This window comes from Lotus japonicus, chromosome 1 (genome assembly GCF_012489685.1).
Source record: "Lotus japonicus ecotype B-129 chromosome 1, LjGifu_v1.2".
In the NCBI taxonomy this organism is placed as follows: domain Eukaryota; kingdom Viridiplantae; phylum Streptophyta; class Magnoliopsida; order Fabales; family Fabaceae; genus Lotus; species Lotus japonicus.
Genome location: NC_080041.1, coordinates 11368987 through 11387730, shown reverse-complemented (window position 1 = coordinate 11387730; position 18744 = coordinate 11368987). Strand labels below are relative to the sequence as shown.

The 18744-nt window shown below is 38.0% G+C and overlaps 1 protein-coding gene across 2 annotated transcripts; it reads left to right on the top strand.

Moving 5' to 3' along the window:
• Positions 1 to 9789: 9789 nt before the first annotated feature.
• LOC130733602 (uncharacterized) lies at positions 9790 to 18174 on the top strand. Of its 2 annotated transcripts, none has more exons than XM_057585829.1 (11): positions 9790 to 11282; positions 11770 to 13017; positions 13512 to 13716; positions 13827 to 13977; positions 14116 to 14197; positions 14340 to 14414; positions 15902 to 15956; positions 16161 to 16431; positions 16524 to 16566; positions 16640 to 16743; positions 17505 to 18174. In XM_057585829.1, the coding sequence occupies exons 1-11, from the start codon at positions 10499 to 10501 to the stop codon at positions 17907 to 17909; spliced, it is 3423 nt and encodes a 1140-aa protein (XP_057441812.1). In that variant the 5' UTR covers positions 9790 to 10498; the 3' UTR covers positions 17910 to 18174. The 2 variants fall into 2 exon arrangements, with proteins under 2 accessions (XP_057441812.1, XP_057441811.1); XM_057585828.1 differs by having other exon boundaries at positions 9791 to 11282; positions 15866 to 15956.
• Positions 18175 to 18744: the final 570 nt, after the last annotated feature.

Here is an 18744-nt window from a genome sequence, read left to right as displayed (position 1 = left end):
TCTGAATCGCCATCACAGGGGAGGTTCCATACCTTCCCCCCAACAGTGGCCACCCTCAATGTCCGACGGTCCACGTACCGCGGGTCTGTGCGAAGAAGTGCCTGCCACGTCCAAGGAGCCTTGTGGTCAGGATAATGCGCAAGAAGCGACAGATCCTCAGGCCCCCCGGGAAACGGTGCCACCCTCTGGATGAGGTCGTCATCCGCACCGCCCTCTGGCACCACATCTGGCACAACATCAGCAGCATCAATCTCCTCCTGCAGAATAAGAGGCTCCTCCTCCTCACCACTAAGCTCAGAAGAAGAAGAAGACTCCTCGCCACTAGGCTCAGAAGAAGATGTCTCCTGACGAGGTAACTCAGTCATCGGAGACAACGGAGCAGGATCCAGCTCAGCCGCATCCCTAGTAGCAGACGGAGCGGGGGTAGCTGACGGAGCCCCGACCGGAGTAGCAGATGGAGCCGGAGTAGCTAACAGAGCCTCGACCGGAGTAGCAGATGGGGATGGAGACGGAGCTGAAGCCTCTACCGCCTGAGTGGCTGCAATATGGTCGCCGCGCCTGGTAGAAGCATGAAAGCGCTCGTGTCGATCCGCTGGATCCTCACTAGTAGAAGCATGTCGTGACCTCTTCCTCCCGCCCTTCATTCTCGCTATCTGTGCAAAACAAACAAATTTAACAATACTTGTCATAATAAGTAAAGCATTTTCACATATGAGCATATCATTTGAGTCATTTTTTTACTTAATCAGGAAATTTCCAATCAATCGTTTAGCAACTAACCATATGAAAAGGAAAATATAGAGAATTAGTTGTTAGTTTGCATGTGAATGTGATTAAATTAAATTTCTAGCTGTGTTAAGGTCAAGCAACCATCATCACAAGCAAACAAAAACAATAAACAACTTTCCTAATTACAACACATGAAGCATATGATTTGAGCGCTTAATCTTTTCCAATAAACAATAAACAATAAACAACTTTCCTAATCACAACACATCAAATCTATCTTGATCTTTTCCAATTCTCAACAAATCAGCAAAGTAATCCTGGAAGTTAAATACATGCCATGGTTAAATATTGGAAATAAATTTTGGAAGTCTGCACTGTCATACTGTCATATCGGAAATTCATTTTCCATTACCATATCGGAAAATCATTTTCCATTATCATATCGGAAATTGATTTTCCGATATTACAGTGAACCTAGAAACAGACCCAAATGCACCCCACTTGTGCCCGTACTCATTTCATGGAATTTCAGGCAACAAAACACAACAAAACCTACCTCTAATCATCAATCAACTACCCTAGTGTTCAACCATTGACCTAATTCAAACTTGAAATGTGAAAATCATTGAAATCAAAACTTACCTTTTGAATGTAATGGAATGGGTCTTTGTGGGAGCTTTGATGATGATTAGAACCGACCTTTGAGATGATTGAAGTGGTGGAACCGAGCTTTGAGAGAGATTGAAGAGGGTGTGATTTGGGGAGGGAAATTTGGGTTTTGAAAATAATGGGTTTCAAAACCCAAACTGTCGAGTTTATATGTCACGATCGGTAAATGATTACCCGTTATAGTGTCGGGTAATCATTTACCGTTATTAATCCTGGTTTTTTAGTAATTTCGCCCCTTCAGGTGGGGCGTGGGGCCTAATGGGTGGGGTGTTAAACCCAAATCCCTCCTGTCAAGTGTGTGTTTCAAAATGTTGTCCCTTGATAGTGACTATGATTTCATGTTTTCTGCTATGTGTATAATTATACAGTGGTTGAATTTAGCCCCTTATAGTGTTTATGTTTTCATGTTTCCTGCCTTATTTATAATCATTATACACTCTATTTGCCTTTCAAAAAAAATTGAAGTGTGTATATTTCATCCTTCCTCCATTTATTCATTATTCTCTGTTCTGATTTGTATAAACATAGCTAATCCATTACAAATCTTCATGTCGTATCCAAATTATTTACTACTTATTACCTATTTTGGGGTCAATGAAGTTTTAGCAGATACATCTGTTTTGGATATCTATCATGGTCGGAGTCAAATTGTCAAGCCTCCCAGAAGGAGTGAATAACTTTATCATTATCCACCACCCTGACTCGGTAAGCATTTATCTCTCATAAGGTCATCAAGTTAAGTTTTGTAAACTCTCCTATAGAAGTGAATATTTATGAAATAAATACCTGTTGTACATTTTATTTTTCTTTGTTTGTGGTTATGATTATTGCATACATCTTTTGTAGGATTCTGCATTGCTTCCTAGGCGGTTTGTTAGAGGTCATCCTGTTATCATGCCGTATCAGAATGTTCTTCTCACTGATCCGGCCAACAATACATTTTCTCTGAGTCTTAGAACCGTGGATGGAGACAAGGTAATGGAAGGTTTTCAGGAAATCTATCAAGCGCACCATATTAATGGAACTGTTAGGGTCCATTACACGTACATTATTGGAAGTCAGTTCAATATCCGGATTTTCCATGATGACTACACAGAGGTAGCTTACATAGTCCAAGAGGAGGAGGAATTTTATGATGAAGAGGAGTTTGCTTGGTTGAGTGATATCACTAAGCCAGTGTCATTTGGAAGGCAATGCCTGGTAATACTCATCCCACTATCCTTTTCATGTTGTCAAGTATAAGTGTCCAGTAAGTGATTTTTTTTGCTGTATTTTTCCAGTATATCCCTGCCAATGTCGTGCGTGAGCTTATTCCACACAGACCTCCTTCACTGAACATCATACTGCCAGATGGCAATTTAGATGTTTGGATGCTGTAATGGGGAGATGGTAGGCCCAATGCAGTTGAGTTTGGTCACGGCTGGTATGAGTTCGGTAAGGAGAAACGAATCTGTGCTAGGGATCAGCTGCGGTTCTATAAGATGTATCAGCCAGATACCTACCGGCTTGTAGTTGTCCGGCACTAGATTATTAGATGGTGAAGGGTTATTTTTTTTTTAACTGTGATGTTTATTTAAGACGATGTTAATTACCTAATGTTCGTTCTTCAATTTTATTTAACTGTGATGTTTAGTTAAGTTTGTAAGATTTCATCAGTCATGAGCCCAAGGGCATGCCACATATGTTTAAAACAATGGTTGTATTTTCAGATTTGGACTATGATATGTACCAAGCTGCTTTCGTATCACTCTATTATGGATTATTGGCTATGTTTTATGTTTTATTAATTATGGCATGAACCTTAAGGTTAAGCTCTTAAACGCAATGCAAGTCTATTATTTTTGTTTTCATCATCAATATTTTTTGCTTCGACATTCTGCCTTAGCACTTGGGTTGTGCTAGCTAAACAATGTAGTTATAGTATGCTTGCCTTAAAAAATGGTGTTCTGGAAATACGTGACACTTGATAAAGGAGATAGGTTCAATACATTTGTTTACAAATTGAAAAAATTATGAATAAAGACCCCGTGCATAGCACGGGTCAAAATCCTAGTTTATATAAATTGCAATTCATATTGAGGTTTCAAGAAGGGTGGTGGTGAAATAGGAGATAAAGCTTGGTTTCTAAACTCACAAACATGTTGAAGACCTTGATTACAATTGCTTCTGTATTGGTGATTATTGGAGCAACAAACATGTTTATGGTCCCTGTGCAGGCTAAAACAAGGTGGTGACTGGAGCACCCGTAGGACAACAGTGAGTGTTGTGAATGGGCTGGTTCCTGATACTACTGTTCTTACTGTCCATTGTTGGTCATCGAAAGATGATCTTGGCACACATTCGTTTCGAAATGGAGAACACTTATCTTGGTCCTTTAAAGTTAACATTTGGGGTACTACTCAATTTCAATGCGAACTAGAATGGAACAACGTGAAAAAGAGCATAGTAATTTATAAGGCGAAAAAGGATGAAAAAGATTGTACAGACAAATGCTGGCGAACTATTAGAGCAGATGGAGCCTATTATTACCATTAGTACACACAGACCTGGGAGAAAAGATATGAATGGATTACCCTGGACTAAATGTTATAAATCATTTTTCACCCTGTGAAATGAAATATAAAACAAACTAAGAATCTCTCCCTCCCTCCCTTATAGTAAGGCTATGTTTGGTTGGGTGGAAGGAAAGGGGAAGGAAAGAAAACACGGAAACCGATTTTTGATAGTAAAAGAGTTTTTTTTTATTATCTTTTATCGTATTCTCATTTTCTCAATGTATTTGATTTGTTTAAAATAATGCTTATCAGTGACCTCTTAGTTAGACAAACCTTAAGAAAAAAAAATAGAGATATAAAAAAAATAGAATCGACGTAATTTGACGCATACCACTGCCTAGCTCAAAAACATCATCCAATACTCTGTTTGTTGATTTAATATTTTTCTAATTAATCTATCAAGGCTATTTTTGATATGACACTTCTGCTAACTTAAAGACTTATTTGGCTAGCTTAAAAACTCCCTAAAAATGTTTGGTAAAAGAGTTTATTTAACTAGCTTAAAGCTTCTTAATAAGCTACTAGTTGAGTTTTAAGCTATAAGTTACCTCAAGTAGCTTACTTAAAGCTCATTGAATTTACTCTAATTATTATCATTATCGTTTTATTAATATCCAATCATTACCCCTTTATATTTATAAAAATCTCAAATTCAATATTGATGGTGCGACGAAAGGGTGCCCAGGCAACAACAACGTTAGTGGTGTCAATGAGCTTGGAAGTTGGTTTCGCATTCGAAGCTGAGGTAAACACAATTTACCATGCCCTTCTTTTATGTAACAAAACATGTTCAGAAACATTATTATTGAAGCTATTCATCTCTTGCTGCGGGTTGGGCAAACAAGAAAAGAAAACCGTATGTGGAAGTTGCTTAATGTGCATGCTAAATCACATGGATCTGTTGGTGTTGTAAGTTAATTGTTTGGGAATTAGGCATATATACAAGGAAGGTAACATAATACATGATTCTCTTGCCAAAATGAGTTGTGATGACTTACTTCACCATTACGAGATTTTTTTTTTTACCAATATAGTGTCTTTTTGAAACCTATTTACCATTATAGTGTAACTTTATTTTTAATTACCTAGCTAATATAAATCGTCACTCTAAGTGGTGATATCTATTTTTTTTGTTTGTTTTAAGAAATCGCCACAAACAATGGTAACACCTTATTCTTTTGGACTTTCTTTCTGAGTGACGGAAACAAGTCCGTCACAAAATCCTAAAAATAAAAGGGGATGGATCATGGAGAGAGAAACTTTCCGTCACAAAATATATTCCATCGCTAGTTCATTTTGTGACGGAAAGTCCCCTGTAGAAGTCCGTCGCCAAAAGTTTTAATATTATTCACTAGGATTTTGTGACGGAAATTATTTCGTCGCAAACAATTCCGTCACTAGGTGCATTGCGACAGAAAGCTTCTCTCTCCATCTTACGTCACTAATTCCTTTCATATTATATATCAGGATTTTGTGACGGATTTTTCACTGTCACTAAGAAAAAAAGTCCAAAAAAAAGGTGTCACATTTGTCGGTGGCGATTTCTTTAAGAAAAAAGGGTAGATATTGTAAGGCCCAAGTTTTTCAGTTTATACCAAGTGAATAAATTCTTATTCACCAGTAGGTTTGATGCATGGCGAAGGGAAACCTGAACAAGAGTTTAGTAAATGAAATAGATTTATGAAGGAGAAAGTTCAGGAAAAGTTCAAGGATTTCATTATGATCGACAAAAGTTATAGTACGATCGTTTTATGCTTAAACCTAGGTCAGAAACCCTAGTATATAGCTAATTTTCACTTTTAGGCACGACGGAAGTTAATTCCAAAAATCTTCAGAGAAATGTTAGAACTTCTCTTTTTCCATATATCAAAATCGTTTCGAGGCGAAACTCTAGGATCTACGAACGTCCGATTCCAATCATCGGAAGTTTGCCGAAACCGAAACCCTGGTATTTCAAAACCCTAGAATTTCTCGACAATGAAGACTTTATCTATTCAGAGCTTCAAATGAATATTCTACACGCGTACACCCATTTCTCTAGATGATTTCAATCTTTCTTCAGAAGGAAGTTTTCCGTTCCGACATTCGATGCAAAAAGCAACTTATCGGGTAAAATAGTTTTACACCGACTTTGCACCGACTTTGCATTAGTTGCCAAAAATACAAGGAGACATCTTCTTAGCTTAGGAATTCCTTTGCCAAAACCTATCTTAGAATTCATGGAGAATGATGCCGGAAAAATCAGATTCGCGAAACTTTCATTTTCCCGCGAATTACCATTTTCTATATATAGCAAGCAAGTGAGAAGAAATCACAAAACTCCACCATTTTTACCCAAGGAGGCCGCGAGTTTGCTAAGGAGAGGAGGAGAAGAGATTTTGTTCAATCCTTGCTTGATCGTTGATTAATCAGTTGCTGCTTCAAGGTTTCGAGGTATAGTCGCTAATCCTGACCTCTGATCGCTTTTTCCATAGCTTTTCTGTAGAGTTTTCTGAGCGGATAGTTTATGGGTTTTTGCAAAACTATCCTGAATCTTTCATTTCTGATTCTAAACCTCTTCTATATGTGCCCAAGATCACTTCTGCCGGATTAGATTTTCCGTTATGTCGCCGGAATTCCGTCGGAATCAATTTTAGCCTAAAATACCCATTTTGGAGTTTTTGGAGTAAAGCTTCAACCTTTTGGCTGAAAACTATCGCCTTAGCTTAGTGCTAGTAGGATTAGTTGTCATAAACGTCGTTGGTGACGTCCCTGCAAAATTTTATTTTTGGGATTTCAGTTTTGAAAATCCTAAGTTAAAAATCATGACCAAAATACCCCTGCGACAGTTTTTGATCCGATAATTTTTCCGAGTTCAGAATACCCTTAGTTACGGCTTATGAAAGCATAGGAACCAAGTTTGATCGAAGAAAAATCGAGCCCCTTAATTGTGAAAAGTGGCCGAGCCTATAGGGGAGGAGGAGGAAAATTTCCTTTTCCGAAAACTTGTCTTTCGCGCTAGATTATCGTACCTTAGAGTATAGATTACTTCGTGTAACCTTAGTAAGTATCGATAGCTTAGTTTTCGATAGATTCTGATAGTATTTCTGTGACTTTGCTTTAAAGGAACTTTTGAGGAATTTCCTGAGGAGCAAGGCTTTGATTGTGAAGGAGCTTTAGGAGATAACTCTGGAGAACCTACAGGTGAGGGCTTCTCACTGAATCTCTAGTTAATGCTTAGGGTCGATGTTTCGACATTGTTTACTGTTTATGCACTGGAATTGTGTGTGATTGGAAAATGTTTTCTGAGGCTTCGGCTGACAATGTAGATGATTCATCTACTGAATGTTTTTGAAGATTGACTTACATGCTATGTGCTATGTGGGTAATCTAGGATGTGTGGTGCATGCTTCATATGCTAAGTGCTAAGTGTTTATGATGCGATTTATTGATACATGACATGTTGTTGATTGTGATGATTTAAATATGCTTTACACTGGAAATCTGAGATTCTGAATGGTGAGAATAGCGGGCAGGTCATGCCGATTTTATTTTGAGAGTTTTGAGAAAGTTTGATAGGACGAACGAGGTTCGGGCCTTGATTTTGTTTAGTGGATCGAGACATCCTCTGGAAGCGACTTGGGATTGGGAGATCCTGCAAATGTATAAGACTTGCGATAAGACAAAATGGAATCTATTTTATAAAGAAAATTCATAAGACCTTAAATAACCTCAAAATCTTTAAGTAATGATAACAACCTCGAAGGAAGGCATTGGAAGTGAAATCTTAATTTTGGAAAACGAGGAGTGTCGTCGGATCCAAGTGTTGAGTATGTTGTCGTTGTGCTGTTGGAGCAGCGTTTGATGTTGTGCTGTTGGAGCAGCGTTTATTGTTGTGCTGTTGGAGCAGCGTGTGTGGTGGTGCTGTTGGAGCAGCTATGTGTCGTTATGAAGTGCCAAGCAGAGTACTTCGGTGTAGCAGGAAGTAACGATCAGCCATGCAGAGTTGGATCGGTCCTGACTATACCTGGCACAACAGGAGGTAACGATCATCCATGTAGAGTTGTATCGTGCCTGTTGATGTTCGGCATAGCAAGCAGAAATGGTCAAACCATGTAGAGTTTGTACCGTCTTTACTATAGCCAAAGGTGATAAGTGACGCCCGAGCAGAAATGGTTAAACACGAGGCTAGTGTTACGACCGTCTCGAGGTGCCCAGCCTATAAGTGGCAATACCTTTGGTTTGTCCCGTCGCCAAGCAGAGTGACGTTGTTGTCTTGTTCCGTCGCCAAGCAGAGTGACGTTGTTGTTTTGTTCCGTCGCCAAGCAGAGTGACGTTGTTGTTTTGTTCCGTCGCCAAGCAGAGTGACGTTGTTGTTTTGTTCCGTCGCCAAGCAGAGTGACGTTATTCGGGTTTTATGCTGATCTGACTACATGATGAGTGTGTTTGATACTTGTTAGTTCTACTTGATGCATGTTAAATGTGATTTACAGTCGTTATATTCTTTGTGGAAATATGCAACCCTAGGATGTTATCCCTAGTTATAAGCCTAAGTGGCTATTAACTTATTTATATCTATTGGTGCTATTATTTACATAATTCTTTGGAGTTGACCCTCGCGTCTTCTGTGTGTGCTTTGGCGAACAAACGCCCTTTGTCAGATGTCTTTGGCGGACTAGTTCACGACTGTTCACCCTTCGGGGGAAACTAGAGTTGGGATGCTGGAATAGGAGCGCATCGCGGTAGCGAGAGGATGACGGATGGTGTACATAGACTAGGTCGTTCTGGATTTCGAATTCGGACGACGATCATGCTAGCATGCAGGTTTTAGTGCTGGTGTGAGCTCCTCAAGATGGGATTAGTGTAGGAGTAGAGTCTTAGCTCTGAACATCATTTGTTTCTTTTGGGACAGGGTAGTTTCCCACCTATAGCTTTTTGTGTGGTTCTTTACGAGAATCACAGAGAGTTGGTTGGACTTAGGAGGTCTTGCTTCAGGCCGATGTGCCAGCTTATTCTCAGTTTTGAGGGATGGTGTTGCGGACACTTGACCTTTCTTGTGGATTGTACATTTTGCCTTCGGGCGCTACACTTTTCTTTCCGTCACTGGAGGTTACTCGTGACGAGGTTGTTACTTACAGTGGGGGCTGTTTATATATTGTATATTAGCTCTATTACTTTTCGCTTTTGGGTTTTATTTAATTCAGTCTTGTCTTAGTTATTATAAAAAAAAAAATATTTCACGTTTTTCCGCATTAAGTTTACTTTTGGTTACTAAAGTGACGCCACCGAAATCGGGGTGTTACAGATATCGCCACGAGTGAGAATTTATACTAGTTATTATTATTATAAAGAGTATTTCTTGCTTATCTACAACATGCATGCATTATTAATTATTTCATAAAGTTTTATAGATTGATATAAAATAAGATAAACTTATAAATTTATTATCTAAAGATACTCATAAAAAAATCAAATAATTTTTCAACTTTTCACCATCTAATTACAATTCATTTTAGAATACCTTTTTTATGTTTTAGAAAATACATTTGTTGGGAGGGACATGCAACTATATTTCAAATAGGGGAGATCGATATCCATCAAGGTAAAAAAGACAAACTCATGAACCCGACAAATCAGACCTGAATCAAAGAGTATTGACTGTTTTAGATTAGTAGTTTGGGTTGGATTCGTTTCATTGAACTCGAGGTCTTCCTAACAATGCAGCTACAATGATACCACAATTACCATCAAGGTTATCACGTTTTTAATATAACACCAAAACTCTAATGGATACTATTGTTTAGTGTATGAGATACCCCAAATTGAAGGATTTTTCATGCGCTTTGGGGTAAGGGAAGTAACAACGTTTGAGAAAACCAAAGTATAATATATTTTTGTGGGCCCTATTTCAGCAGTACTATATTTTTCCCACTGAAACCGCGAAACACCATAACGTCAAAGTTTGAAACGACGCCGCCAGAGGTTGCGCCGCCGCGACCAACGCCCTCTTCCTCGCCACAACCACCGCCCTCTTCCTCTCGATCGACTTTCTCTCCGTCGCAAATCTCATCCTCGTGAAAGTGTGAAACCAAGACGCCGGAGGTTACGCCGCTGCGGCCACCGCCATCTTCCTCGCGAAACGAACCGTCCTTTCCGCAAGACCACCACCCTGTTCGGCCGTGCCTCGTTCAAAATCGCGAACGCCCTCTTCGACGACTCACCATTGCCGCTTCTGCAAGCTTGCTAGCCTCAGGTTCTCTTCCTGGCAAGCCCTACTCTGAATTGGGTTACGGCTTCAAAACTGTTGTTATCATTGATCTGGATATTTCTTGGACAACCCAATTGGACGAATTTGATGAAAATGAGTTAAAGTTCGTTTTTTGTGGATTTTTGTTTTTGGAGTTAAAAAAGGGGTGTTTGATATCTAGCAAGTTGTTTATGTGCTAAAAGAGTTGACTGATTTGGGAATTAGAGCTGCATTTCTCTGGATTTAGTGAATCTGGTTCAAGGTTCTGAGAAATTATTGGTCAGTGTAAGATTTTTGGTTTATCATTGATCAAAAAACTATGCATTTATCATGCTTTAGCAATATAATGACTGCAAAAGTTATTGATGATAAGGATGTTGATAATTCTGTCACTGATAATATGAATAAGAAGTCTGTGAGTAGAGAGAGAAGAGTGAGAAACAGAAAGGCTAAAAGAAATGATTTTAGACTGCAAGAACTTCAACCTTCTCAGAACAAGACACCAAAGTCAGCCAGAAGAGGCAGAAAGAAGGGCAAGAAAGGGAGTGGACAGAAAGGTTCATATGCAAATCAGCCTGTATCATTTGTATCAAGCGGTCGCATAATCCAATCTGAAACTGTAGAGGTTACCGCCGTTGATTCTCAAGAGACTGATGGTACTGATAAGAAGGGTATCAGTATCACAAGCTCTGCTAATATAGGCTCATTTGAGGTACACACAAATGGTTTTGGTTCAAAAATGATGGCTAAAATGGGATATGTGGAGGGAGAAGGATTAGGGAAAAATGGTCAAGGCATGGCGCAGCCCATTGAGGTTATACAAAGGCCTAAATCACTTGGTTTGGGTGTGCCAGCCACTGAGCCAGCTAGGAGGAGTAAGTCTTCAAGAATTGGTACTTCTGAAAAGCATACAAGAACTGAGCCACCTAGGAGCATGTCTTCAGGAATATGTGCTTTTGAAAAGCATACCAAAGGTTTTGGGTCCAAGATGATGGCTAAGATGGGCTTTGTTGATGGTTCTGGATTAGGTAGAGACTCACAAGGTATTACTATACCATTGAGTGCTGTTAGGCGACCAAAGTCACGAGGGCTAGGCTCCAAAGGTTAATTTAGATTTCATTTGCTTTCCGTGTTCCTTATAATTGTATATTGGCTTAAGATTATAATTCAGCTTTGTAGTTTAGCTTCCCCCGGGGCATTTCTTTGTGTTTGTATTTATGTTCATTGTTCAAGTTAGTCAAAAGCACATTCACTCCAATGACACGATACTTGGATTTCCCAAAAACTCATTCAGACTACAGTGGAAATGTGTGCGGACAGAAATACAAACACATAGAACTATCTATGGAATCACTATGTTAAAATCCTATGTTTTATTGCTTTTAGTTTTTTCTTTCTCCTTTTAAAAATAAGATAATAATCTTACAGAGGACTTGTAATTATTTTTATTTAAGATACCTATGTTTTATTTGCCTAAAAAAATGTTCTCTGAATTGAAGTAAATTGGTCTGTAATGCATTTGTATTGCTGTTGTTGTTTGCATTAGTGCTATCTTGAATATAACTACCTTATTATGTGTTGTTTGATTAGGTAATGATGACTTGATTGAGGATTTTCCTGATGCTATATCAGATATGTATTCTAAAGGGATGACATCTGAAGTACTGGATAGAAGGACTTCGGAATTTACAGCAATTCATGAAGAAAGCAGTTGTGCGTATGAAGAAAATCCAAACAGGATATCTGCGGTTGAGCTTGATTCTGACTTACATACTTCATCAATGCAGCATACTAAACAAATTTTGAAGTCAGATCATGCAATTGGACATGGTCCAATAATGAAGAATATAATGCCAGAACCATCCCAAGTTTATTCCAAGGTTGCAACTCAGGGTCTAAATACATATTGTTCAGAATTCAATTGGAGCAGAAGTCAGCCAGGTGTCATTCCGAAAACTTTCCAGGGTCATCCTTTCACCTTTTTGAAGTCAAAGACATCTGTCTCTTCAGCCCCTATTTCAAAACCTCGAACTTGGCATCGTTCAGGTAATAATCCTACCACTTCTTTACCTAGGATTAAACCTTTGGCAGGAACAGCTCCTCCCAAAAGGCCAATTCTAGAAGGAAAAGGGAACTTTCAAAATACCTCTACTTCATACATTCGTAAAGGTAACAGTCTTGTAAGGAAACCGAGTCCAGTTTCTGCTTTATCTCAAATCTTCTCTGTTAATCAATCACCCGCCAGATCTGAAAGCAGGGCTGGTGTGATAGATCGACCAATGTACTTGAAAACAGGAGAAACAAATACTACTCAGGAGGGGCCTAGAACACCTTCACTACCCATTGACAACAAATCACAGGAAAATATAACTTCCCCATTGGTAAACCCTCCTTCCAGCGGTTGCTGTGAAAATTTATCAGATCCTAGTAAATCTATAGAAGCTAATTATGCACCAAAGTCTTCTGAAGATGCGCTGAAGCATTTTGAAACTTCTGACAATCAACCTGGTTTATCTAACAATGGGGAGAGCCAAGTTGAAGCAAATGATGGAAATATTTCTTCTATGAAAGCAAGGAGAATAGTATATATGAAGCCCACAACAAATCAATTGGTTGCAACTTCAAGTTCTTGTGATATTGTCTCAACTGATCAAAAGGGCCAAATAGCCTTTTCCAATGGCTACTACAAAAGGAGCAAAAATCAATTGGTTAGGACTACATTTGAAAGTCATATCAACCAGACAATTGCAATGCCCAATAGCAATGTGGATTCTGATGGACGAGGGGCTAGTAAGGTTCTTTGCAACAGGAGGTCTATTAAGAGGCGATCATATAAGGGTATGCATGAAGAATTTCCTCTGTTGCCTAATTTGTGCTCTTCATTAGGATTGAAAGGATGTAACTTAAATATGTGTGCTTCTCTGTGCTTGAGGCTCCAGTAGATATATTCATTTGAATTATGTGGTAGATTTGTTAAGAACTACTGTAATTTCTTTGGTGTCTTTGGCTATTTGCCTGTCTAGTACTAGTTGCTACTTTTTAGACACACTCTCAATGTATTTGTTTCATGTTCATGTCTTTTTTAAAATCGTGTATGCTTGTTTAGATATTGCATGTTCTTCCAAATACAAGCTTCGCAAGTTGCTATAAATAGTCTTTTGAGCCTCTCTTGTATGGCTTCCTTTTTATTTTTATTTTCTTTATTTGTTTTTTGTGTTAACAGCATAGTAATCCATCCTGTGTAGTGGGGTGGAGTGTTTGGCCCCAAAAACGCTATACTACGATAACAGATAGTGGGATGATTGTTATTGGACTTGACTGTTCATTTGCAGTTGCTAGGAGCTCTGGCAAGCCTTCAAATGCTTCATTAGTGTGGACACTTTGTGGCAATAATTCGTCCAGAAATGATAGCGACTCATTGCATCATCAAAAGGTTTTACCTCACTTGTGTCCATGGAAAAGAACAACATATTTAAGAAGCTCCATTCGTAATTCTGCTTCAAGCTTCGATAGTAGTTCTTCCTTATCTGCAATCAGGTACTTGAGCATTTGTTACTGCTTCATTTATGTTTTTTTGTATTTCTCTTCCATTTGCTTGTTCGATAATGATATTCAATTTCCTTAGTCAATTAAGTTTTCAATTTCAGCAAGAAATTGCTACTGTCTAGAAAGAGGAAAACTGTTCACACCAGGTCAACCCATGGGGTTTCTCTATGGAAATCCAAGGAATTAGGTGTTGGTGGTTATAGTTTAAAATGGTCCAAATCCATTGAGGAGCATTCAAAGAAAGCTAATGAGGTTAGTTTGGCTTTTGATAGATAGTTAGATACACTGACCCTTTTCCATGAAATTTCGGTTTAAATTAGGTATATTTTATTTCAAGTAGATAATGTTTTTCTTAACTAATATTCTTACAACTTCTCATGATCGTTTTAGGAAGCCACGCTTGCTGCTGCTGCAGTTGAGAGGAAGAAGAGAGAGCAGGAAGATGAGGCTTGTATCAATTCTCAGGCAAAAAGTAGGAAGCATGCTTTCCATCAGTGTTTGCCACATCAAAATGCCAAAGACTCTTTATTTTCCTATTAAAACTTATGTATTCTCAATGTATATATTATCTTTTTCTGTTACTGTGACTTTGAAATTAGCGGTTGATTGTGTAGGAGAACGAATATTTCGTATTGGTTCAGTTCGCTACAGAATGGATCCTTCCAGGCGGACACTTCAGAGGATTTCAGGTGGAAAACATGTTTATTTAATCTATATTACTTGGATCAATAACCCCTGTTTACATTTCCTTCACTTCTCAGTATTTCATGATTACACCTATGTGAATACATGCTCTTGGGACATCAGTCATTTCACATATTTAACAAACACTAGGGGATTGCAGACCCCAGTATGGGATTAAGGAAATATAAAACGAGGCTCGGAAAGAGGGGAGAGAAGGGATAATTCATCAGGAAGAGTGGGATTTGGAAGGAAGCTAGCCTCTCAAAGAGCTATCCTAGTTGCTATTTTTTTCTATCTTGTTCCAATTTCCGTTGCTGATTTCTGTAACCAGTTTCTACAATTGAGGAGGTTCCTATCACTTAAGGATAACTGGGAACTGATCCTCTGACGGGTGCAATTGGCCCTAAAAAATCTGTAAAAAGCTAGAAAGTTAGTCTTGAATCACCCCTCCCTACAGGTGCAATTGGCCCTAAAAAATCTGTAAAAAGCTAGAACTTTAGTCTTGAATCACCCTTCCCTATGAATAGGTCATGGTTCTACCATTTCATTTTTTCTTATTTTTGTGAGTTTTTTTTACTAGATCAATTATTTGGTTCCCAATTTATAACCCAAAATTCAGCAGTCAGCATTTCATTTCTTAATTTGTTCATTTTATGAGAAAGAGGAGCTTGTATCGCAATAGGAGTTAGGCTACTATGTCCAATGTGAAGTTTCTCCTCTTGACCTTTTGCTTATTTTTGTGAGACTAGTGGGTGATCATACTAGTATTAGTATAATATTTTTATTTGATACTAGCTTATGTGATAATATATTTCTATATTTTCTTTTATTTTAGCACTTTAGCATGTGCATTATATTTTTCTTAGATATTGTTTCATGTTTGTATAATAGATATGCGCACACACACACACACACACACACACACACAAGACTTAACCCTTTTGACCTTCTAAACCTGAAATCATTCTTTTGACGGATTCAGTGGCCAGTTCCATTCTGAAAATAGTGCTGACATTTACTGCTTCCAAGGTTTCTGGGTTTGTTAATTGAATATTTGCCTTCCGAAATGATGTAAAGAACAATCAAATTCTTTTGGATTAAAGTTATGAGTATATAATGTTTTTTTTTACATTATATAATGGTTCAGACCATGAAAATGCAAAGGTTTCATACTTGGAGCCTTCACGTTTTCTACTGAAGGCTGATTTTGTATATAGTACTTGTAAATTATTAGTCTGTGATGTGTTGATTCTTTTTAGACAAGGAGAGGGTTTGACGTCAAATACTGAAAATCATTAAGCTCCTTCCCTTTTTATACATCAAAATTACGGCCTTTTTGTTATTTCATTTATTTTCTGCTTGTCCCTTTAGTATCATTATGTTGTTTTCTTACCGGCAAGTTAGTAGGTTCTATCACTATATTAATCTTACAAAGTTTCTCTTAATTCTCCTGTAGACGATGAATCCCTTTCCTCTGCCTCTATCTCTTCAGGTTCGGCTGCCAGAAGAGCTTATGTTCCAAGGAGATTAGTGATTGGGAATGATGAGTATGTGCATTGTTCTTTTTCATTGGCTTTTATCTTTCTGGTAGTGTCGAATTTCATCAATGTTGCTTGTCTTGTTTAACAAGAAGCTTACAAAGAAGTAGGTGAATAGCAGGGAGAGGATTGTATAATTTTTTTTTTCAGTTTAATTCATCCTTATACACTTGTGCATTCCAATGATTTTCAAATTTTCATCGATATTTGTAGATATGTCCGAATCGGTAATGGTAACCAGCTTATCAGAGACCCAAAGAAACGAACTCGAAAATTGGCAAATGAAAAAGTTAGATGGAGCTTGCACACTGCCAGACAGCGGTTTGCTCGAAAGCAGAAGTATTGCCAGTTTTTCACAAGATTTGGAAAATGTAACAAGGATGGAGGGAAGTGTCCTTATATTCATGATCCCTCAAAAGTTGCTGTCTGTACTAAGTTCTTGAATGGTTTATGTTCTACTCCCAACTGCAAATTGACCCATAAGGTTTTGTAATATATGGATTCCAACGAATTGAATGTGGTCCGCTGATATTACTTCTTGGTTTAAAGATTGAGTCTAATTGATTTGTCATGCAGGTCATTCAAGAGCGGATGCCAGATTGTTCTTATTTTTTTCAAGGTGCATTATATAAAGTTTTGTCTTTCATCAAGCGAATAATATAAACACACGGTTCTGACAAGTTTCATTGCAGGTTTATGCACAAACAGAAATTGCCCATATAGACATGTCAATGTGAACCCTAAGGCATCTATCTGTGAAGGGTTTCTTAAGGGTTATTGTGCTGATGGGAATGAGGTATTAAGTATTAACCATTCTATTAGAGTACACTATGTAACGTGTAAGAGAAGCTACTGTTAGTTAGCTTGCTGACTGTGTATACAGTCAGCTATAGTGTTAGTTATGGTTAGCTGTCATAGTTAGTTATGCTGAGCTGTCATAACAGCTGTCATAACAGAATCAGTTAGGATTGTTAGCTTGATCAACAAGCTAAGTGCTCTTCTATAAATACTGATGTAATCTCTTGAATCTGTAGCTTTTACAAATCAATGTTAATCAGTTTTCTCATTTACAGTTTTCAACACATTCATGTTCAATTTCCTCTTCGACTACTAGATAATGTGAATGTTGAACTTTTCCCTCTATTTACCACCACTAAATAAATAAATTTTTTGTGCATTCGAGTTTTCAGTACGCCTCTGTATTTCTAGAACAGGGAGTCTTAAGATATGGTTTATTGCGCTTACAGTTGTTGTATGGTTCTTATAAATTCAATCTGGACTTTCATCAAATTTGATTTGATAAATTAAGAATGAATTGTCAGTTTCAGCCTGTAACTCTTTTCCCTGGTTGTTAAATTGCTAATTCTGATGTTGTTCTGCAGTATTGCTTTGTGTATATTGTTATTTGTTAAATTATTGTCCCTGCTCTGGAAGTTCTTACTTGGGACATGTTTTGCTTTGTTCAGTAACTATCCTCTATCCTCTTCCTTATCCACATGCTTCCATCTTCTTCACTCTGTGATCTCACACATATCTCACTATGATGTGTGTTTTCAGTGTCTGAAGAAGCATAGCTATGTCTGTCCTACCTTTGAAGCAACAGGAACCTGTGTTCAAGGAACCAAATGCAAGCTTCACCACCCCAAAAAACAAAGCAAGGGAAAGAAAAGAAAGAGATCTGAAGATCAGAACAGTAGAGGGCGTTACTTTGGTTCTATTCCCGTTGATGTTTCTGAACCTGGGATGATGGTGGCTGCTTCAAGTCACCAGGACCTTGACCTTGAGAAAGAACTTTCAGACTATATCAGTCTTGATGTGAATGAAGAAGTTGCAGACATGGTGGATCAATCATTTGAGCACTCAGAATTTTGTGATAATGATTCCATGGATTTACAGTTGGATACTACTGATGAACTTAAACCAGTTCTCATAATAACAAAATTGGCATCCCAAGCATCTTAGTCCATTGGCTTGCAATCTTAGGCAATTGAAGGAGACTGAAGGTGATTTGTAAATGAGGTAACTTAGGTAATAGAGTAATTTTTTCCCCAATTTTCTGCCTCATTGATTTTAAATTCCCATTGTCATTGTCAACACTCACTACAGAGGTCATAAATACCCCCCTCCCCTTGATTTTGATGTGTATCATTGCACAATAACATCTGGAATATAGAGAAAGAAAAATTACCTGCTTCAATTGAAGTGTACCAGTATCACTCTTTTCATATGAATGCCGTTTTACTTAACTGTATCATTATCATTGAGAGAAGTCAAAGTTCAGCAAACTTGATTAGATTATAAAATCTGACATGATTGTTTCAGTTGCATTATCGGAATGCCTATTAATTTAGTAACTTAATTTTAAAAAAATATATATGTTAAAACAGAAAATGGATGACTGAGAATTAGGGAATAAGAGCAACTTTTAGTCAATTATTTTTATTGTGCTGAGTTCAGTAATTGTTGATAACTTTTCACTCAAAATAATCTTACATTTAAAGGTGAGTGCATGGCATGCAGTAGGGCAGTGTTGTGAAATAGTGGATATCGTAGCGTAGCGCAATAGCGCTCTTAGGACTCACCGCTATCCGCTATTTGCTGCTAGGTAGTAAGTTGTTTTTACTTTTAATGCATGGGTTGCATATTGTGATGGCAAGGTAAAATATGCAGCTTAAACACAGTAACAATCAACATACATAGTGAATGATCTCCCGTCTCCAATCCCTTCTTCCACCTTCCACCTTCTGTCTGCTCTGCTCTTCCTCTTTTTTTCTTCTGGTTCACCTCCTCTACCATG